The sequence below is a fragment of the Heliangelus exortis genome, chromosome 10 (assembly GCF_036169615.1).
Source record: "Heliangelus exortis chromosome 10, bHelExo1.hap1, whole genome shotgun sequence".
Taxonomy (NCBI): Eukaryota; Metazoa; Chordata; class Aves; order Apodiformes; family Trochilidae; genus Heliangelus; species Heliangelus exortis.
In genome coordinates, this window is record NC_092431.1 from 1,483,762 (window position 1) to 1,505,462 (window position 21,701).

Genomic DNA, 21,701 nt, shown 5'->3' on the forward strand with positions numbered 1-21,701 from the left:
AACAAAAATTTGACATAGTGCTTCTATGCTCCAAGCCCCAACCTGGCCTTGAACACCTCCAGGTGGCTGGTCAGTCTGTTCCAGAGTCTCAGCACCCTCCTGCTGAGGAACCTCCTGAAATCCAGGTAAGAAAGGTGAAGGCAGCCCAGATCCAAGTGTCCATCCTCACCAAAGCAGAGAACAGCATGCTGTAAAACCTTTCAAAAGGAAAAGCTGCTGCAATTTGTAATGTTTTACCTGGCTTAAAAATGTTGATTAATTCCCAAAGCAATGGAACAGCTGCTGTCATTCTGTTGGGAGTTGCAGCTTGAGAGCTTTAGCACGTGATTCATCACTTGGTAAAAATATTGTGGCTTTTTTTCCTTTGCGAAGGGGGAAGTGTTTGCTTCTGTTAAAAATCTGTTTGGGCACACGTTAAGGTATCAGGACTTGTGATCTGAGGGCTGTGCTTGGGTGGTTTGTGCTGGCCTGGAGCTCCACAAAGAGTTTGCTCTCAGAAATACAACAAACAAAACATCCCCTTTGCACACAGGGGGGAGAAAAGTTGTGCAGAGGAACACTATGAGACTGTTCAGCTCTTCTCCCCAGAGGGCTGAACACCTGCAGGTGAAATCAGGAGGAGCTGCAACTTCTCAGACCCTCTGAAGATGAGGTCTCAGGTTTAAAGGACTCAGGTCTTCTCCTCAGCACTGCTCCAGCACCATTCTCATCCATCCTTCCCTGGAGTTCCTCAGGAGGGGTGTGAGTTGACTCCCAGCCACTCTGCTGCCTTGCCTCCTTGTCACCAGGTCAGATAAAGCTCCTGCTGGATCCAAAGCATCCAGTGTTTATAGTTTGGTGGCAGGAGGCTGTTGACATTGGGAGTCATTTGATTCCAACACACAAAAGTGCTTTCCAAAAACTCAGGAAATTGTGCTTGTCTTGTCTGGGTTCCAGAGTTGAGTTATCTTCTTAATCCACTGCTACACAAAGACTTTTAGGGTAAGCTCTGCAAATTTCAAGAAGGCAGAACTTTTTTTATTTTTTTTTCCTTTTTAACCCTTCGAGAGCAGGGTTAGTTCTTAGCTAATCAGAAATACTCTGATCAGCATTTGCCATGCCCACCCACCAGGACTGTTGTGGAGGTGCCAGATCCATGTTTGAGTCTCACCAAAAGTTTCGCCTTGTCCCAGCTGCTGTCACCAAAACGGGGAGGGCAGCACCCTCATCTCTTGGGGTGTCTCCAGAAGGAGAAAGCAGCTCTGCTCTAGTGCTCTGTGTTCATTTCTACCTTGTTCATCACCAAGCAGACAGGATGGTTGCTCTCTGGCTTTGCTTGTGGATGTGCTGTCTCCAAAATGAACTTGAGGTGAGGAGCTTGATAGATGAGTGGGTGAGGCAGAGAAAAAGAGGTGTAAAAAACCACCCAACATGAAAATAAAAGACTCCTTATTTTAAGGGGCTTGTTTCCCCTTTGGGACCACCTTCTGTCTCCTCTTTCACCACCATTCCCACCTTTGGGGCTGTGAATTCCATCCCAGTGGGACCTTTTAGGCCAAGTTCTGGTTCCTGATGGATGTTCCTGGGAATCCTTCCTGGGGAGAACCATTCTCAAGTTGAGGTCTTGCCACATCAGGCAGTGATGGGGCTTGAGTGGATGTTGTCTGGGGCACATCCTCTCCTGGCTGCTACCTGGAAACATCTCCATGGAAAGCAGCTGTGAGGATGATGGAAAAGAGATGCTGGGATCTGGGATGTCCAACTTCAGGGCAGCTTCCCCCAAAAAGAGAGTCCTGTCACTCTGTATCTGGCTGGACGTGGCCTGGTCCGGAGTGGTTGACTTGTGGAGGATCCTCCAAAAGGATTTAGGATCCTCCTGAGGGATTTTGTCAGTGGGAAATGTGTCAGTGGTGTGGGAGCACCCCAAGTGAGCAGCAGAAAGCAGGAGCTGGAGTCACGGGCCTGGGGAAGGAGTTCAGCTGCAGATGGGAAAGCCACGAAGCTTTCACACGAGCAAGGTTTGAAAGTCCAAACTTTTATTTCATATTTTTCTCCCTACATCAGCAGATATAACCCAAATCCTCCAGGCCAAATCAGACCCTCAGGGAGGGTGAATGACCTCTGCATGACAAATGAGAGCCATGCTGATGAATACACTTCTGGAAGGCACTCAAATTCCACGATGATGAGGACAGTTGTAAGAGGTCTTGAGTAGGGGAGGTGGCTTTTTTTTCTCTTTTAATCTAATTTTACTCATTTACCCACATGCTGCAGCTCTTTCTGCCTTCATCAGGAGCTGCTTCAAACTCTGTGGGGCAAAAATAAAAAAGGCTCCGGCTCATTTCCCCAAAGCTGTGTTGGCTCCTCCACCCAAACTCCATTTGGTACATCCTGTGAATCACCCTGCTGGAGGTGAGCTGCTCTGCCAGACCTCCTGAGTCATCTGCTGAGGAGCCAGCCCTGGAGAGGGGTGAGGAGGTTTTGGGAATCTGAGACTCACAGCTTGGATCCGGAGCAGGAAGGATGCCAGCTGAACCCCTGGGCACTCAGAGCTGAGTTCCTGTGGCGTTGTGTGCAGAAGAGTCATGGCAGATGAGGTGAAATGGGGTCTAGGGAGATATTGGGGGGGTTTTTTGGCTTTTTTTTGTCTTTTCAGGTTTTTATGGAGGGCTTTGAAGTGTTCCATTAACTGTCCAAATCCTTTGCAGGAGAACCCAGAACAGGCTAAGAAAAAAAAAAAATGCTGATGTTTGGTGGAACCCCCCTAATCGTGGGTCCTGAGCTCACCTCCTGTGCTTGTGCTGCTTCCCACCTCCATCATGATGATGGAATAACACCCTGCAAACAGCCCCAAAAACACCCCCCTGCTCCTGAATCCCATGCCTGTGATTCCTCCAGCCCCTGCTTCCCACGTGCTGCTCTTGGCTGAGGTCAGGAGGCAGAAATCCCCCAGCTGGGACCCAGCTGCCAGGCTGCATGCCCCAGCTCCAGAGGGTGGTGGATGCCCCAGCTCCTCTTGCCTTCTGGCAGCAGAGGTATCAAGTGATGGAGAGAAAAAAAAAAAGGGGGGGAGGAGGATGGCTGCCTGGTTCCCCACACAAAAAGGCCTTTTGTGAGCTGCTCTGGAAAACCACCAACCCCTTGTAGGGCCACATCCTTCTCCAAGGCCAATGGAGAAGGTTCCGTGGGCTGGGGGGAAGCTGAAAGGTTTTGACCTTCATCGACCCCCCCCAAAAAAAAACCCTGAGCCTGCCCTGCTCTCAGTCATTTGTCCTGCCCGTGGAGGAATTGGGGAAAAATGTCAGGAAATGGGGAGGACTGGTGGAGCTGTGCTGGGATTGATGGGCTGCCGGGGGAAGGCTGGAGCCTGTCAGCTCTCCAGGATTTTCCCTGGCACTCCTGGCCACCCAACTGCCCTTTCTTGGAAAGCCACTGGCAGCTCTGCAGAGCCTCCTGCTCCCTCTGGACCTTGCTTGGATGTTTTCCTGGGGGTTGGGAGCCCTCTCAGATCCCTGCTGCTCAGTTCCAGATGTTCTCCTCATCCAAGTGTCAACCATTTGGGTTGGAAAAGCCCTTTCTGACCAACAAGTCCAACCAGGAACTCAGCACTGCCCAGGCCACCACTGACCCATCAGCACCAGAGCTGGAAACCTCTCCAGGGATGGGGATCCCACCCCTGTCCTGGAAAAACTGTGCCAGGGCCTGACGACCCTTTTGGGGAAGAAGTTTCTTCCAACACTGAGGTCTAAACCTCCCCAGAAAGGGTTCTCTGCTTCTCACCACGCTTGCACACATTTATTATTTTGAATTAATGTAATATTTTAATTTTAATTTTTATTTTTTGGGTAGCAATTGTCCTCTCAGGGATGTGATGGGACCTCCCCACCCCTGCTCAGCTTTACCAGGTCATCCCTAAACTCCACGGGGCCCTTCCTGCTGCTCTGCAGAGCTTGACCTGGAAAGGGCAAAAGATTTTGGGGGAGAGGGGCTGGAAAATTCCTGAGTCTGAGGCTGAGAGGTCCTAGAAGGGGGTGCTGAGCTGGGGGAGAGTTGTCAGCACTGTCCAGATGTCCACAGGGATTGCCAGGAAGCTGAAGAGGAGGCAGCAGTGTGCCCAGGTGGCCAAGAAGGCCAATGGCATCCTGGGCTGGCTCAGGAACAGCGTGGCCAGCAGGTCCAGGGAAGGGATTCTGCCCCTGTGCTCAGCCCTGGGGAGGCCACAGCTTGAGTCCTGTGTCCAGTTCTGGGCCCCTCAGCTCAGGAAGGAGCTTGAGGTGCTGGAGCAGGTCCAGAGAAGAGCAAGGAGGCTGGGAAGGGATCCAGCACAAGTCCTGTGAGGAAGGGCTGAGGGAGCTGGGGGTGTTGAGGCTGGAGAAGAGGAGGCTCAGGGGAGACCTCATCACTCTCTCCAACTCCCTGAAAGGAGGTTGGAGCCAGGGGGGGTTGGGCTGATATCAGTGGGACAAGAGGGCACAGACTAAAGAATTTTTTCCTAATATCCAACCTAAACCTCCCCTGGCAGAGCTGAAGCTCTGCCAGGGGAGGTTTAGGTTGGATATTAGGAAAGGATTTCTTTATGGAGAGGGTGCTCAGCCATTGGAATGGGCTGCCCAGGGAAGGGGTGGATTCTCCATCCCTGGAGATATTTCAAAAGAGCCTGGATGTGGCACTCAGTGCCATGGGCTGGGAACTGCAGTGGGAGTGGAGCAAGGGTTGGACTTGATGAGCTCTGAGGTCCCTTCCAACCCAGCCCATTCTAGGATTCTATGTTTGCATCTGCTGGCTTCACCCCATTAGCAGAACCTCTCCTTTCAGGCCCCATTTCTAATTCCCAGTTGTGTTGGGAAACCCCAGAAAAGTCCCCCCTGTCCCTTCCTCTCCGAAAATGTCACCTTGGGCAGGCCCCGGGTCCCTCAGGGTGAGGGTGTCTTGCAGCTGTCCCCGTTTTTAGGTTGCCAGTGTTTCGTGGAGCTTTAATTACTGGTGTTAATTAGTGCTGTGCCCAGGGCTTCAGGAATTATTGATGGATCCGGAATGTCAGAGGGGAGGGGGGGGACCCCAGGGGGGTCTGTGGGCTGTGCCCCCCCTGTTTGATGGGGGGTTTGATGCCCCATCTCCTGAGAGAAGATATATTATTATTGTTATTATTATTATTATTTTTATTATTACTATTAATTTTATATATTTATATGTAATCATATAAATATAAAAATATATATTTATAAAAATATAAATTTATATGCATTTTATGTTTTTATATGTATTTTATATTTTTATATATATTTATATATTTTTATATATATTAATAATTAATAATAATAATAATATAATGGTGGTGGTGTTGATGGGACGGAGGTGGGTGAATGAATTCCAAGGAAGGTGCCCTTGGAATTAATGTAATTTTTTTATTTTAAGAAGGGTTGGAACTGGATGGGCCTCAAGGTCCCTTCCAACCCAAACCAGTCTGGGATTCATTTGATGATTTTCTTACCCTTGTTTATACCATTATTCAGACCATTATTATCAGTTTTTATTATTTCAGTCTTGATTTTAACTGTTTCAACTCTTAAAATTTTCTCTTAACATTTTTTAACATTTTTTAAACTTTTTTAAAACGGTTTTATTTTAACTGTTCTTATTTTAACTCTTTTTGTTATCACTGATTTTATTCCTATTATTAGTGTTATCCTATTATTAACAATTACTACCATTATTACTGCTGCTACAGCTATTTTTATCAGTCTAAATATTTCATTATTACTAATGTTACTCTTATTCTAACTAGTGCTACTATTGTTAGTGTTGGTCTCGGCTGTTCTTACTTTATCATTAAGAAAACATTATTATCGTTGTTATTCATTATTACTTTAACCATTATTTAATTTAACCATTATTTAATTTAACCATTATTTAATTTATTATTTAATTTAATCATTTAATTTAATTATTATTTAATTTAATTATTATTTAATTTAACTATTATTTAATTTAACTATTATTTAGTTTAGCTATTATTTAGTTTAGCTATTATTTAGTTTAGCTATTTTTAAATTTAATTATTTAATTTAGTTACTTTAATATTATAATGTGTTATTATTTAATATTATAATTTATTATTATTTAACATTATAGTTTAATATTATTTACAATTATAATTTAATACTATTATTTAATATTATTTAATATTATTATTATTATTATTATTATTATTATTATTATTATTAATTATTATTATTATTAATTATTATTATTATTATTTCAACAAAACAACAACTGCAGAGCACAGGGGGGCTGTCTATGCCCCCTCCCCCTACTCCATACCTTGGGGAGGGGGGTTTTTCCCCTCCCTTTTCCCTCCCCTCTGGGTCCCTTCTCCCGGGGGGGCCGATGCCGGCTTTGGGGGGCACCACCCGGGGATGGGTGGGGGTTTCCTGGGATGCCCCGGCAGGGAGGGAGCCTGGGAGCCTCCTCCTCCTCCTCCTCCTCCTCCTCCTTCTCCTCGGGTCTGGTTTTCATTAAAGCTCGGCCGGGCCGGGCCAAGAACCACAGCAATAAATAACAGCGAACAATACCCCCCCTCCCCTCCCCTCCCTCCTTCCATCCCCCCCTTTCCCTCCATCCCCCCCCCTCCTCCTTCCCACCGCCGGGCGCCTGGGAAAGGGGGATCCGGGGGGTGACTGGGACGGGACAAGGGGGGGGAGCGGGAGGAGGGGAGGGGACCCGAGAGCATAAGAGGGGGCGGCGGAACCGGCAGCGAGGAGCAGAGGCGGTGACAAACGCCGGGGAGAGCCGGGGCATGGCCGGGCCGGACCCCCCAAACCTTCAGCCAGCCCCCCCCCCAGCCCCCAAACCCGCCCTCGCTTTTTGGGGGAGACGCATCTGCTTTTTAGGGATTTTGCTGCTGGTCCCCGGCCGGGGGGGAGCTTCGGGAACCAGAGGTAAGAGGCAGGGATGTGTCTGGGGGGGTTGTGTGTGTGTCCCCCCTTCCTCCCCGACCCATCCCGGAGAGGGGGGGGTTGGAGAAGGGATGAGGATTTTGGGGAAGGGGGGGCTGGAAGATGGATGTGGATTCTGGGGAAAATGGGGGGGTTGGAGAAGGGATGAGGATTTGGGGGGAAGGGGGGGTTGGAGAAGAGATGAGGATTTTGGGGAAACGGGGGGGGGGTTGGAAAAGGGATGAGGATTTTGGGGAAGGGGGGTTGGAGAAGGGATGTGGATTCTGGGGAAAATGGGGGTGTCGGAGAAGGGATGTGGATTTTGGGGAAGGGGGCGTTGGGGAAGAGATGAGGATTTTGGGGAAGGGGGGGTTGGAGCATGGATGTGGGTTCTGAGGAAGAAGGGGGGGAGCGCTCCTTCCCTCCAGCCCCATCGCTCTGCTTGGGGGTCCCGAAATTCCCCCCCTCGGGATCCCTTCCCCCCCCTCCCCTAATTCCTCCTCAAGGGGGGGGTTGGACTCTGCGATGCCTCTATATGGTCTGGTTGGGATGGGACCAGCAACCCCCCCACCTCGGGGATGGATTCAGCTCCTCACCCCCTCTCCTCCCCCCAAAAAAACCCCAAAAAAAAGGCAGAGCCCCCCCTTATCTCCCCACCCCGCACCCCCCCCCCCCCCTTGGCTCCCCGCACCCTCCCAGCAGCTCCGGGGTGGGGGGTGGCACCTCAGAGGGGACCTGGCAGTGGGTTTTGGGGTGAAACTTGGCTTTTTTCTGCTCTTGAAATCCCCCCCCAGCGCCCCAAGAGCTTTCTCTGGCTTTTCAGCCGGGGAGGGGGGGGTCCCCAGGTTGCTTTCTCCTCTCCATCCCCTGTTTCCTTCCCCAACCCCACCAAGCAGCCGGATCTGCCTCTTCCCCACCCAAAACCCCGTTTTTGCTTTTTTTATTTATTTTTGTATTTTTTTTTAACTTTCAAGTTTCCCCGGGTTCTCCGAGAAAAAAAATCACAACTTTTCCACCAACTCCACCAAAGCCCCCGCAGCTGGGAGAGGAACAAGGAGAAGGGGTGGTGGGAACCAGAAAAAAAAAAAAAAAAAAAAAATCCTTCTGTTTGGATTGAGAGGAAAAGCAGCCGGGAAAGCTGCCCCGAGACAGAAAACTCTGGGAATGAGTGGGTTTTCCAGGGAAAAAAAAATACACGAGGAAAAAAAAAAAAAAGGATGGGGTGGGAAACCCCCTCTGTGCTACTTCTGGGTTTCTTTGCCTTGGATTTTTGAAGGCCCCGTCTCACCTCTGAGTTTCTGCTTCCCAGCAAAAGCCCAAATCAAACCGGGGAGAAGATTAATATCAGAATTAAGCGGTTTTGTTGTTGTTATTTTATTTTATTTAATTTTTTTACGACGTGGCCTGAAGCCCAGCCCAGTGCAATCCCGGCTGCCCCTGGCCTCCCAACACCCAGAAAATTAAAAAAAAAAAAAAATTAAAAAAAAAAAAGGTTTATTTCCTCCCTTTTTAACCGAACTGGAAAGCAGCAACCCCCAGGTCCCCTGGCCGTGCCTCAGTTTCCCCCGGCAGCGTCACCCGCGGATGGGGCCGGGGTTGAGGGGTCTTTGGATGCTTTGGGAGGGGGTGAGGAGCAGGAAGGAGCCTGGGCTGGGTCCAACCCTTATCTGGAGCTATTCCTGGAATCCGGTGCCACCGCTGAAAATGCCACCCGGCGCCGGGCGGGGCAGGGGGGGGGTGGGGGTCAGGGTGGGCACCCCCAGCACCCACCCCACCCACCCCCCGGGATGGGCCCGGGGATGCTCAGAAGGTTCGGATCCCCCCAAAGCAGCAGCGAAAGCGCCGAACCCCGAGCGGTACCGGGAGGGGGATGGGGGGGAGCTCAGCCCCGCTCCGCACCTGCGGGACCGGTTGTATCTGGTTTGGGTTTTTTTGTTTTAATTTCAGGCTGTTTTGTTGGGTTTTTTAGGTTTTAATTTTCATTTTATATTTTTCATTATATATTTATGTTTTTATTTCGTGTTCATTCTATTTCCTACCTGGTTTATTTCAGATCCTTTTTATCTCCTATATCTGTTGTTTCCTATCTGCTTTAGTTCATGTTTTAGTTAATTTGTTTCTTTATTTCAGTTTCATTTTTTCTTTAGTTTGTATTTGATTTCATTTTAATTCTATTTGATTTTTGTTTTATTTATTTTTTATTTCACAACAACAGAATCACAGAATGTCTTTGGTTAGAAGAGACCTTCAAGACCATCCAGTCCAACCTTCATTTCATTTGTGTTTTGTTTCATCTATGCTTTATTTTTTATTTCACTTTACTTTCTTTTGCTTTACATTTTTTACTTTATATTTTAGTTTATATTTTTATTTTATTTACATTTTTAATTTTAATTCAGTTTTTCATTTACTTAATTTTTTACTCTCTTTTTTTTATTATTATTTTCATGTTTCACCCTCCTTTTTTAATTTTTTTTTTTTTAAATTTATTTATTTTTAATTTTATTTTATTTTTTCCCCACTGCCCAGCCTGAAGCCCCCACCATCTCCCTACACCACAGCCCCAGTGTTCAGGGCACAAACCCCAAATTCTCTGGGGTAATCCCCCAGCCCCAGCTCCTGCTCTTCCTGGCACCCCCCAAGGTTCCACATCCCTGGGTGGGATTTTTTTGGGGGCTGCTGGGTGCTGAGCAGCACCTGGGTGATGCCCCCCATGGCTTCTTCTCCACCCCAGGGCTTTAGGTGACCCCGTGGGGACATCTTTGGGGACATCATCCCCCAGCTCCTCCCATTCCTCTCTGGATGTCCCTGTGGGGGAATTCCTGCCCTTTAGGATTTGGAGGTCTCACCAGCTCTTCCCTTTTCCAGGTCCCCCATCCCATGGAGAGAAGGTGACCCCACAGTGGCTCCTCAGGGGCCGCCCCAGAAGAGCTGTCAGCCTGGAGGAGAAGGTAAGAGCAGGGATGGATCCTGCTCCTGGAGGTCTTGGTGCTGGGACACAGATGGAAAAGTTGAGTTTCCAGGTCCCCTGGAAGGGGGGGTGAGGCCCCAGGGTGTGGGAAGAAGGCAGAGGGAGGTGTGGGGCTGAGTATGGGGCTGGAGGGATGGGGCAAGAGGTCCAGGGGGAGGAGAGAGGAGCTGGAGGGAATTGATCAGGATTCCAGGTTGGAAAGAGCAGCAGGAATGAAGAGTGATGTCCTTGGGAAGTGATGTCCTTGGGAAGTGATGTCCTTGGGAAGGCTTTTGGGTGGAGAAGAGGGAATCTCTCCCCAGGGCTGACCTGCTGACCCCATGGCATCCTCCCCCCCATCTCCCAGTCCTTTGTGACATCCATGTGGTGACATCCATGTGGTGACATCCAGGTGGTGACATCCATGTGGTGACATCCATGTGGAGATATCCATGTGGTGACATCCATGTGGTGACATCCATGTGGTGACATCCAGGTGGTGACATCCATGTGGAGATATCCATGTGGTGACATCCATGTGGTGATATCCGTGTGGTGACATCCATGTGGTGACATCCAGGTGGTGACATCCAGGTGGTGACATCCATGTGGAGATATCCATGTGGTGACATCCATGTGGTGACATCCATGTGGCATCAGTGCCAGGGGCTGGGAACACCCCTGGGGGGGAGGAGTGGATCAGGGGTTGGATGTGAAGGTCTCAGAGCTCCTTTCCAACCCAAATGACTCTGGGATTCCAGGGTCAGCCCTCTCTGCCAGCTGCCCATGGGCTGCAGCAGCTGGTAGCCAACAGCTTGGTCCTTGTAGCCAACAGTTTGGTCCTTGTAGCCAACAGCTTGGTCCTTGTAGCCAACAGTTTGGTCCTTGTAGCCAACAGCTTGGTCCTTGTAGCCAACAGTTTGGTCCTTGTAGCCAACAGCTTGGTCCTTGTAGCCAACAGCTTGGTCCTTGTAGCCAACAGTTTGGTCCTTGTAGCCAACAGCTGGTTCTTGTAGCCAACAGCTTGGTCCTTGTAGCCAAGAGCTTGGTTCTTGTAGCCAACAGCTTGGTCCTTGTAGCCAAGAGCTTGGTTCTTGTAGCCAACAGCTTGGTCTTTGTAGCCAAGAACTTGGTTCTTGTAGCCAACAGCTTGGTTCCTGTAGCCCACAGCTTGGTCTTTGTAGCCAACAGTTTGGTTCTTGTAGCCAACAGCTGGTTCTTGTAGCCCACAGCTGGTTCTTTGTAGCCAGCAGCTTGGTCCTTGTAGCCAAGAGCTTGGTCCTTGTAGGCAGCAGCTGGGAAGGTCTCAGGGGCTGTGGTCTCCTCCGGGGTGGATTGAATCACTCCCCAGCACAAGGAGGGATGATCTGGGTGTTTATGGGAATGTTTTGGGGCTGAGGAGGTCTGGCTGCTGGCTGGGATGTCACTTACTGGGGTGACATCTCCCTGGAGCAGGGGATGCTGTGAGGATGCAGCTTGGAAGCCCCTTGAGATGTCCCCAAGGTGACACCTCCTTGTCCCAGGCTGGAGACAGCCATGGGGAGGAGGAGGAGGGGGAGGAGGGGGAGGAGGAAGAGGAGGAGAAAGAGGAAGAGGAGGAAGAGGAAGAGGAGGAAGAGGAAGAGGAGGAGGAAGAGGAAGAGGAGAAAGAGGAGGAGGAGGAGAAGGAAGAGGAGGAGGAGGAGGAGGAGAAGGAAGAGGAGGAAGAAGAGGAGGAGAAGGAAGAGGAGGAAGAAGAGGAGGAGGAGGAAGAGGAGGAGAAAGAGGAGGAGGAAGAGGGAGAGGAGGAGGAGGAAGAGGGAGAGGAGGAGGAGGAGGAGGAAGAGGAGGAGGAGGAAGAGGTGGAGGAAGAGGGAGAGGAGGAAGAGGAGGAGGAGGAAGAAGAAGAAGAGGAGGAAGAGGGAGAGGAGGAGGAGGAGGAAGAGGAGGGGGAGGAAGAGGAGGAGGGGGAGAAAGGAAGAGGAGGAGGAAGAGGGAGAGGAGGAAGAGGAGGGGGAGGAAAAGGAGGAAGAGGAGGAGGAAGAGGGAGAGGGAGAAGAGGAGGAAGAGGAGAAGGAGGAAGAGGAGGAAGAGGAGGAGGAAGAGGGAGAGGAGGAGGAAGAGGGAGAGGAGGAGGAAGAGGAAGAAGAGGAAGAGGAGTCAGAGTCAGCCCCACTTCCACGCTGCCCCCCTCCTCCCAGGAACAGCCGGTGCCTTTCCCTTGAGGATTTGGAATTGTGGTTCTCCAGCAGCAAAAAAAAGCTCTGGTGTTGCTGGGGGTGTTGTGGTCACCCTGCAGAATGTCCCCTCCCTTCCCAGCAGCCCTGGGCTATGTTTAGGTTGGAGGACACTGGAGATTGGGTTTATTTTTACCACCCTCCTGCCACCCCAAATCCTGCTGGGTGGGTGCAGGATTCAGGAGTCACCAAGGCTTGGGGGGCCACCAAGCGAGGACATGGGGGGGCTGGGCAGCTCCTGGAGTGTTTCCTGGCATCTTCTCTGCCTTTGTTGGCTTGAAACAAGAGACAAGAGGAGGGGAGAGGGGGGGTGGTGACCACCAGGAGTTGGGGACATTTTTTTGGGGGGGGGGAAGGATGGTGGCAACCAGACCAAGGGTGGGGTAGGGGTGAGGGGGCTCCTGGTGTGCACCCAGCCCCCCAGATTGTCCCAAACTGCCCTTCTGCTGCTGACATCTGTGGTTTGAGGATTGATTGTGTGTCCCTCGTGTCCTCCTGCCCTCCAGCCAAGATCCTGGAAAGAAACAGAGCTTCCTGGTGGCCTCCAGCCCACTGGGGTGGGTTGGGTTGGGTTTTGGGGGGTGAGAAACCCCCCACGAGGAGATGACATCCCAGGGTGTGGAATGATGGGTTCAAGTGTGGTGATGGGTTCAAGAGTGGTGACAGACCCAGAGGCTCCTCCATCCCTTCCTTGGGAGCTGCTCCTCCATCCCTTCCCTGAAAACTGCTCCTCCATCCTTTCCCTGGAAGCTGCTCCTCCATCTCTTCCCTGAAAACTGCTCCCCCATCCCTTCCCTGGAGCTGCTCCATGGGTGGGATGCTGCTGGGTGGCCCCTGCCACACTCCCAGGGGAGCTGATGGCACCTCCTGTCCCTTCTCCTCCCTGAGGAGTGAGATGGAGCTGGTGGGAAGAGGAGGATGGAGGGGGGGTGGTGGCCCTGTGGTCCCCATCGTGTGGGGGCTGGCACGGTGCTGGGGGGTTGTCCCCCCCCTTCTTCACCCTCCTCACTCCTATTGTTTGGGGCTCAGCTCCCTGCAGGCTCCCAGCACACATGGAACCCATTCTGGAGAGGCTGGGGAGGAGGTCGTGGGGACCCTGATTGCAAACAGCTCCTGCCTGGGTGCTGGGGTGGGGTCCTGACCCCAGTGCTGCCAGCATCATCCTCATCCTCATCCTCACCCTCATCCTCATCCTCATCCTCATCCCCATCCTTCCACTCCTTCCCCCCAAAGCTCTGGGCACGGGGCAGAGGTTGAGCATGGGCTGGTTGTGCCCAGCCTCCTGGTGTCCCACCAGGCTCCAGTCTGGAGTCTGGAGCTGCCAAGGAAGCAGGTCTGGATTGGGTGTAAGGAAGGAATTTGTTGTTTGGAAGGTGCTGAGCCCCAGGGTGCCCCCAGAAGCTGTGGCTGCCCCATCCCTGGCAGTGCTGAAGGTTGGATGGGGCTTGGAGCACCCTGGGCTGGGGGAGGTGTCCCTGACACCTGGGGGTTGGGATGGGATGGGATGGGATGGGATGGGATGGGATGGTTTTGAAGGTCCCTTCCAACCCAAAGTGTTTTATGATTTGCTCCATGCCAAGGGCTGAGGAGCCCCAGGCAGAGGAGCCCTTCCAGCTCTCTCCTGTCCCTGTGTGGGAACTTGGCTTGGACACCAAGGGCCCATCCTTCCCCCCACACCACAGGATCATCTGCTGGATCCAGGAGCATCCATCGTGTCCCTGGCCTGGAGGTGGGACATGGCTGTCCCCTTCATCCTTGGAGCATCTCCAGCCATGGTTGGGATGTGATACCCTCTCCCTCCCCTCTCCCCCTCCCTGAGGGGTGTCACATCCATGTGGGATGCACCCACAGCTCTGCTCCAGGGGGAGGAAGGGAGGAGAAGGTGGGGTCTGGGGGGGGCTGCAGGTGCTGAGGACAGGGAAGCAAACCCTGACACTGTCCCTGAGCCAAGTGTCCTTCAAAAAAACCCCCAAGCTCCAGGAATGGGATTGTCCTGGCTCCTCCAGAGCTGGCAGCCCCTGGGATGCTTCTCCAAGGAGAAACTTGTCCTGGAGATCTTGGTTCCCCAGCCTGGGGGGGATGGCCCCAAGCCTTGCTCTTCAAACCCCAACTCTGCTGCTGGGATCTAATCCTTATTTCTCCTGATTTCTCCTGATTTCTCCTGAGGAGGACCTGGCTGGGCCGTGATGTTCCAGCTGCAAATCCCATCAGCAAATCCCCTCTGGAGGAGCAGCTCCTGGTGACCCTCATCCCCCTCTCTTCCTCCTGGACATCCGGGCTGGAGTGAGGAAATCAGGGCCAGTGGGACCTTGGCCCAGCAGATGTTGGGCTGGGATTTGGAGGTGGCTTTTGGGGGATTAATTGGGGTCTGACCCAGTGATTTCTGAAGGAGCTCAATGCTCCCTCAGCCTTCTCCTGGACCTGCCCATCTCCTGCAGGGAAGCAGGAGCATCCCAGCAAGGGTGGAGAAACAAAGATCATCTTTCCTCTCAAAGAGCAACCCTTGGCCTCAGCTCCTCTCCAAACATCCCTGTGGTTTTCCTGAGCAGCAGATTGAGAAAGAAAAATAGATTTGAGCTTGGCCCCACTGGGTCCTCTGGGCTGGGTCCCTGCCAGGGTAGATTCATCCCAGCTGTTTTGTTGTTTTTTTGGCTTTTGTTTTTTTTTTTTTTATTTTTGCCTCTCCCAGCCCAGCCCCTGGTGGGATTGGCTTTGCTGGGATGTTCTGGAGAGGAGCCACGACCTCCACATCCAGCCAGGGCTGAGGGAAAGTGCTTCCTCCAGCTGCTGGCAGGGGTGGGCACATCCTTTGTGTTTGTGGTCACTGGAGAAAGGAGATGGAGGAGGTGCTGGAGCCTGGGAGGGTGCTGGGACATGAGACTGTGCTCCAGCCAGGAGGATGCTGGAGCTTGGGATGATGCTGGAGCTTGGGATGATGGTGGAATTTGGGATGTTGGTGGAGTTTAGGATGATGGTGGATTTTGGAATGATGCTGGAGCTTGGGATGATGGTAGAGCTTGGGATGATGGTGGATTTTGGGATATTGTTGGAACCCAGGAGGATGCTGGAGCTCAGGATGATGGTGGAGCTTGGGATGATGGTGGAACCCAGGAGGATGCTGGAGCTTGGGATGCTTCTGGATCCTGGGAAGATGCTGATCCCTGCTGACCACATCTTGGCAGGCAGCTCCTGGGGCCCCAAGCTCCTGCCAGCTCAAGGCATAATTATCAGTGTTTAATTAATGCTAAAAACCTTCTCTGGCCTTGGCCTCGGGTCATTTGGCTCCTGCCTGGCCCTGGGGGTGCTCCCACCCTCCTTCTCCTTCATCTTGCTCCTTATTTCTCCAGGGCCTGACCTGGTTTCCACCCATCCCAGCTAAAACCAGGATCCCCACGTGCTCTCAGGGTTGGGGGGAAACTGAGGCACGGGGGAGGGGAGAGCACCCCCGGGCAGAGGTGGGACCTGGATCCCATTGGCAGAGGTTTCTTTTCCAGCGTTGGGGAAGGGGATGGTGGTTGGATGGGGAACTGGGAACACTGGGACCACCTCCCCCCCTCCCCACACCCAACACGTGTCCCTTTAAGACTGCAGCTGGGAAAAAAAGAGCATTTTGCCAGGAAAGGCCCTGGAGTCAAGGAGAGGAGTAATTGCTGGGGAATTCAAACCCGGGAAGGAGCCGGCAGGGACTTGGCCAGGAGGAGGAGGAGGAGGAGAAGGAGGAGGAGGAAGAGGAGGAGGAGGAGAGGGGCTGTGGGGAGCAGAGGGTGTTTGGGAGATCAGAGAAGGGGAGAAAGAGGCTTGGGAAATAAAGAAAAAAAAAAAAAAAAAAAGGGAGAGGAGAAGGAGGGGAATGAGGACTGGGGGGGGTTGGGAGGGCAAGAAGGGAAATGGCAAGAAAACCCTACAGCCCATGTTTGGCCAGGGAGTGATGTTTGGATAAGATCATGTTCTAAAAATACAGCCCTGTTCCCACCAGCACTGAAGCAGGGGAGCCCTCTGCCCCCCCCCACATCTCACAGGGCAGGAGCAGGGACAGTGGTGGCCTTGGCCCTGCTGAGGGGTTGGGGGGTGGTGGTGGCGGAGCTGTGGGTTTGGCTTTGCTCTGGGGTTGTTGTGGTTTTTCTTTTTTCTTTTTTTTTTTCTTTTTTTTTTTTTGAAGTGCAGTGTCTGGTCTCCTTTTTTGGAGCTGGGAAGGCAGCTCTTGGCCAGCTCAGCTCCATCACCGTGGCCTCGTGGTGCCTCAGGCTGGGGTGACCAAGACCTCCCCATCACCAGAAGGAGATGATGATGATGGTGGAGTTTGGGGTGATGGTGGAATCCTTGGGGCCAGCAGCATCCCTGTGGCCACTTGGAGCAGATTAATGGGGTCCCTCCATCCCTGGAGCTCCATTTGGGGGGGAACTGCAGGAACAACCATCCTGGGAGCAAAAACCCCATGGCATGGGGTGAGACCTGCACCCCAAAATGCTTTGTCCTGGGATGCCACCCCTTAAAAAACCATTGAGGACCCCAGGAAGGTGGAGCAACCCTGGAGCAAGCAGGCTGGAGGTCCCCATCCATCCCTGGATGCTGCTCATCTCCCTAGGGATCACAGGGCACTGCAAGATTTGGCCTTTTTTTTTTTTTTTTTTAATTTATTTATTTATTTTATTTATTTTTTTTTTCCATCCTGAGCTGGGAATCACCCAACTTCCCCCCCTGTCCTGTAACCAACTGCAAAACCCCGTGATGCTCAGAGCAGCCCAAAGCCAGAGCTTGGTGGGGATGGTTCCTTCCTCTCCCTTTTCCCTCCAGAGCTGGGAAAAAAAAAACCCCAAAAAACCTCTCCAGAGCTGTCAAAACTTCTGGAGCTCATGGCAGGGGTGCTGGGACCCGAGGGCAGATCCCAAGCAAGAGCTGGCATCCCACCAGGCTCCCAGCATCCCACCAGGCTCCCGGCATCCCTGAGGGATTTGGAGGGACCGGGAGTTGGAGAGCGAGCTCCGGGGCCGGGATTTTAGTGTCCCCACCCCTCTGGAGGTGGGGAAAGGATGTGTGGGGGTGGAGATCGTTTATCCCGTGCTCCAAAAGGAGGGAATGAGTAAAACCAGCATCGTGCTGAGGAAGCTGAGTCAGGCAATCGCTTCCTCTCGTGGCATTTTTCTCGGGTGGTTGCTGTGGGTTTCCGTGGGGTGCAGCCGGGTGCTGACCCCCCCCACGGAGCAGGTTCTGCAGGACCTGGCTGAGGAGCTCGGGTGGGATGGAGCTGAGGGGGAGCAGAGCTCCTGGAGGTCCCCGTGGGGATGCTGGGGGTGGTTCTGATGCTGTGGCTCATCCTGGCTGCTGCCTGGAAGAGGTTTTTTGGGGGGGAAATGTCCTGGAGCCCCAGACTGCTTTGGGTTGGAAGGGACCTTAAAGACCCCTACACCAGGGTGCTCCAAGCCCCATCCAACCTTCAGCACTGCCAGGGATGGGGCAGCCACAGCTTCTGGGGGCACCCTGGGGCTCAGCACCCTCACCCCAAACAATTTCTCCCCAGTGTCTCCTCTCCATCTCCCCTCTTGCAGCTGGAAACCCTTCCCCCTCATCCCATCCCTCCAGGATGTCCCAAGTCCCTCCCCAGCTTTCCTGGAGCCCCTTCAGGCACTGGAAGGTGCTCAGAGGTCTCCCCATTGCTCCCTTCTCTTCTCCAGGCTGAACACCCCCAACTCTCCCCCTGGCTCCAGAGCTGCTCCAGCCCTCCCAGCACCTCCATGCCCTCCTCTCTCCACCAGCTCCATGTCCTTCTGGAGCTGGGGACCCCAGAACTGGATCCAGGGGGGAGCAGAATGGGAAAATCCCTCCCTGGCCCTGCTGCTGACACTGCTGGGATGCAGCCCAGGACAAGGGGTGGTTTCTGGGCTGGCCCAGGTCCTACAACACCCCAGGCTGAGTGTTCCAAGCTTTCTCTTTTCTCTCCTCACCCATCCTTTGCTTCCTCCCCAGGTGCCAGCACCTGCCCAGGCAAAGGTGGCCGTGATGGCTGAGGGCAGGGAGCTCATCCTGGTGCTGGAGAAGAACCAGTAAGTGTGGTGGTGGGACTGGGGAGGGGGTGCTGGGTGTCCCTGGCATGGTCCCACCTGGAATGGCAGCATCCTGGCCTCCCTGGCCTGGCTCTCCTGACCACAAAGGAAGGGACAGCCCCAGTGTGGCTTCCTGCTGGCTGTCACCCCTGTGACATTTTGGGCTGAAATGCTCCATTTTCCACTGCCCACACCCATGTTGTGCAAGAAAGAGCCTGGGCTTGATGCCCAGCACAGGTGAAGGTGGTTTGGGGGTGCTTAGGGGATGGAGCTCAGCTGGATGGGGACCTTTTGGGATGTCACCTTGGGGGTATCTCATGGGGGGGATGCTGATTGCTGGCAGAGATTTGGAAGCTTCTGCTGCTCTGTTCTTGGGGCTGGCAGCCTGGCACTGGTCCTGGGTGACCTTGCCTTGCTCGACCCTTTCTGGACTCCTCCTTTGGGATGCTGGTGCCAACACTCATCCTGCAGCCCCTCTCTCCATCTCCTGCCTCCATTTCCTTGCCCCCATCCCCAAGACCCTGTGGTATTTGTCCCTTTTTTGGGTTTTGGGTCCCTCCTGGTGCCAGGTGGAGCTGATCTTTGAGGAATGAGTTTCTGCTTCCTTCCTACGAGTGGTGGGAGGCAGGGGCCTGGCAGAACCTTCCTCTTGGTGCTTTTTGGGTACAAAATTTGATTTCCAAGCCCTGGAGCTGTGGTGCTGAGGGCCATGGGGTAGTGTTGGGTTGATGGTTGGACTCGATGACCCCAAAGGTCTTTTCTGACCCAAAGGATTCCCTGTGACTCGGGTCCCCTCTGGCCATGGCCAGGCTGGTGGGGACCAGGGCTGGTGACCCCACTGTCTCTTCCCTTCCTCAACCTTTGCAAAGGGGGTGGGGGGGCTCCCCTCTGCAAGTCTGCAGATCCTTGAGGTGTCCCCATGCCAGAACCCCCATCCCAACTTGGGGTTCCTCACCCTTTTTCCCCCCAACTCCTCTCCCACAGGCTGCTGGCACCGGGCTACACCGAGACTCACTACAGCACCCGTGGACACCCCATCACCCTCACCCCCAACCACACGGTGGGTGCTGGGGGGGCAATGAGGGGTGTAGCTCCCCATTTTTTTATTTTTTGGGTTCTCTCACCTCTTGGGATGCGCGGGGATAGGGGGTGGGGGGTTCAGGGTGGGTGTTGGGCAGCATCCCTGGTGCCCGTGGTGTCAGGAATGCAGCAGCTCGTGGCTCCTGGAGCTCTTGGCACCTCAGGAGATAAACACAGGCAGCCCTCAGCCTCCCCCATGTCCCCCCCCTTCCTCCACCAGCCCTTTGTCACCCTTCCAACACGACAAGCCTGGCTGTGTCCCTGGATGAACCTCCTGAGCCAGAGACCTCCTGGCTCCATCCGTCCCTCCCGCTCATCCCTCGCCTGGGAAATGAAACATTGGGGGGTTTTGGGGTGGGTTTTTTTTTCTTTTTTCTTTTTTTTTTGGGGGGGGGGGATGCTCAGCCCTGTGTGGTGGCTTCTCATGGAGGTCTCTGGTGTCTCTTTCCCAGGACCACTGCTACTACCACGGGCACGTCCAGGGCTATGGTGGCTCCTGGGTTGTCCTCAGCACCTGCTCAGGAATACGGTATGGACATGGGGGGGGGGTCTGGCTGCCCCTTCCTCTCTGTAGGAACCACTTCTGGGGGGTTTTGGGGGCTTTCTGACAAGGCCATGGAGTGACAGGACAAGGGGAGGTGGCTTTAAACTAAAAGGGGAGAATTAGGTTAGAGCTTAGGAAGAAATTCTTTGGGTGAGGGTGCTGAGCCCCAGGATGCCCCCAGAAGCTGTGGCTGCCCCATCCCTGGCAGTGCTGAAGGTTGGATGGGGCTTGGAGCACCCTGGGCTGGGGGAGGTGTCCCTGACCATGGCAGGGGGTTGGGAATGGGTGATCTTGAAGGTCCCTTCCAACCCAAACCAGTCTGGGGTTCTGTGACTCCCTGGAGCATCTCCGATGGTTCTCCAAGCCCAGCTCAGACTGTTTCATGGGGTTGATCTTTCACTGCTCCTCTTCTCCTATCCCTCACCCTAGTTTGGGGGTGGGCAGGGTGGGGAGGGCCCATTGCTTTGTGCTGCCTTCAAAGGAATTCATCTCAGGAGGAGGTGAGACCCTTTCCCTGAGCTGAGCTGCCCCCCATGGCACCCAGCAGCTGCCATCCCAGGGCTGTGTGGGGTCACCTACACAGAGGCTTCAGGGGTCTCTGAGCTTTTAGGGCTCATGGGGACACCCACCCCTTGTCTCTGCCCCCCTTCCCCTTGTCTCTGCCCCCCCTTTTTCTCTGCCCCCCCCATGTGTGTTGCCCAAGCTGAGGTGCAGTGAGTTTGTGGGACCTCAAGCCCCTCAGGAGCCCTCGTGGGGGTTTTCTTCTTTGTTGCCAGGGGCCTGATAGTGCTGAGCACCAACACCAGCTACTACCTGAACCCCCTGGAGACCCCCGAGCTGGGCCACCACCACCTCATCCACCGAGCTGAGCACTTGCCCATCCGGGCTGGGACCTGTGGCCACGGTGATGGGCTGGGGACCACCATTGCTGCCATCACTCAGCTCTTCAGGCCACTGCCCCACCGGGTACGTCCATCCCCTGAGGATCACCAGAGCTGCCCGGGACCATGGGCTCCCCACTCCTCCTCTCCTCTGAACCTTCCTCTCTGTCTTGCAGGAGAAAAGAGATGCCTGGAGGACCATGAAGTACATGGAGCTCTTCATCGTTGCTGATCACACCTTGGTGAGCTCTGGGGGGAAAAAGGGGGAAGGAACCTGGTGCCCTGCTGAAAAGTTGGGAGCCCTCTCTGTCTCTTTTTCTTCTCCTGGCTCTTCCTTTCTTGCAGTCTGGAGGAGGCTGAGGGGAGAACTCATCACTCCCTACAACTCCCTGAAAGAAGGTTGGAGCCAGGGGGGGTCAGACTCTGCTCCCAGGCAGCTCCCAGTAAGATGAGGGCATGGGCTTAAGGTTTAGGAGGTTTAGGTTGGATATTAGGAAAAAAAATCTTTCCAGAGAGGGTGATCAGGATGCCCAGGGAGGGGGGGGATTCTCCATCCCTGGAGGTTTTTAAGAAGAGACTGGATGTGGCACTGAGTGCCATGGGCTGGGAACCATAGTGGTAATGGATCAAGGGCTGGACTTGCTGATCTCAGAGCTCCTTTCCAGCCTGGCTGATGATTCTGTGATTCTCTGGTGCCCCTTCCCTGCAGTACAGGAACCAGAACCTCGACCTGGGCCACACCAAGCAGCGCATCGTGGAGATCGCCAACTACGTGGACAAGGTAATGGGGTGGGCACTGCTGAGAGGGGACCCCCTGACCACCTCCATCCTTTCCAGTCTATGGGAAAGCACCTCAGCTTCTAGGCCAGCTCGTGGTGGCCCTCAGGGATCGTCCCCATGTCACTAGGGGGAGGAATTCAGGTGTAAGATGGTGGGAAGCAATGGAGCACGTGGTGGCTCTTGCCCTGCTGTGATGATGGGGATCAGTGGTGGCATCCTTGAAGCAAGGAGAGACACGTGTGGGTGTTGTCATCATCCTGCCACCCTGAGTGTCTCCTGTGCCCACACCTGTGCC

At 53.4% G+C, this 21,701-nt stretch overlaps 1 protein-coding gene across 1 annotated transcript in view; it reads left to right on the plus strand.

The window, feature by feature from the left end:
- The first annotated feature begins 6,775 nt into the window (after positions 1 to 6,775).
- ADAM33 (ADAM metallopeptidase domain 33) overlaps positions 6,776 to 21,701 on the plus strand; it is a 29,299-nt gene continuing 14,373 nt past the window's right edge. Inside the window, exons 1-8 of the mRNA XM_071753930.1 lie at positions 6,776 to 6,917; positions 9,783 to 9,865; positions 18,045 to 18,121; positions 19,106 to 19,181; positions 19,654 to 19,730; positions 20,522 to 20,711; positions 20,803 to 20,868; positions 21,336 to 21,407. Of these exons, the coding sequence (XP_071610031.1) occupies positions 6,776 to 6,917; positions 9,783 to 9,865; positions 18,045 to 18,121; positions 19,106 to 19,181; positions 19,654 to 19,730; positions 20,522 to 20,711; positions 20,803 to 20,868; positions 21,336 to 21,407 (783 nt within the window). The remainder of the gene's footprint in view (positions 6,918 to 9,782; positions 9,866 to 18,044; positions 18,122 to 19,105; positions 19,182 to 19,653; positions 19,731 to 20,521; positions 20,712 to 20,802; positions 20,869 to 21,335; positions 21,408 to 21,701) is intronic.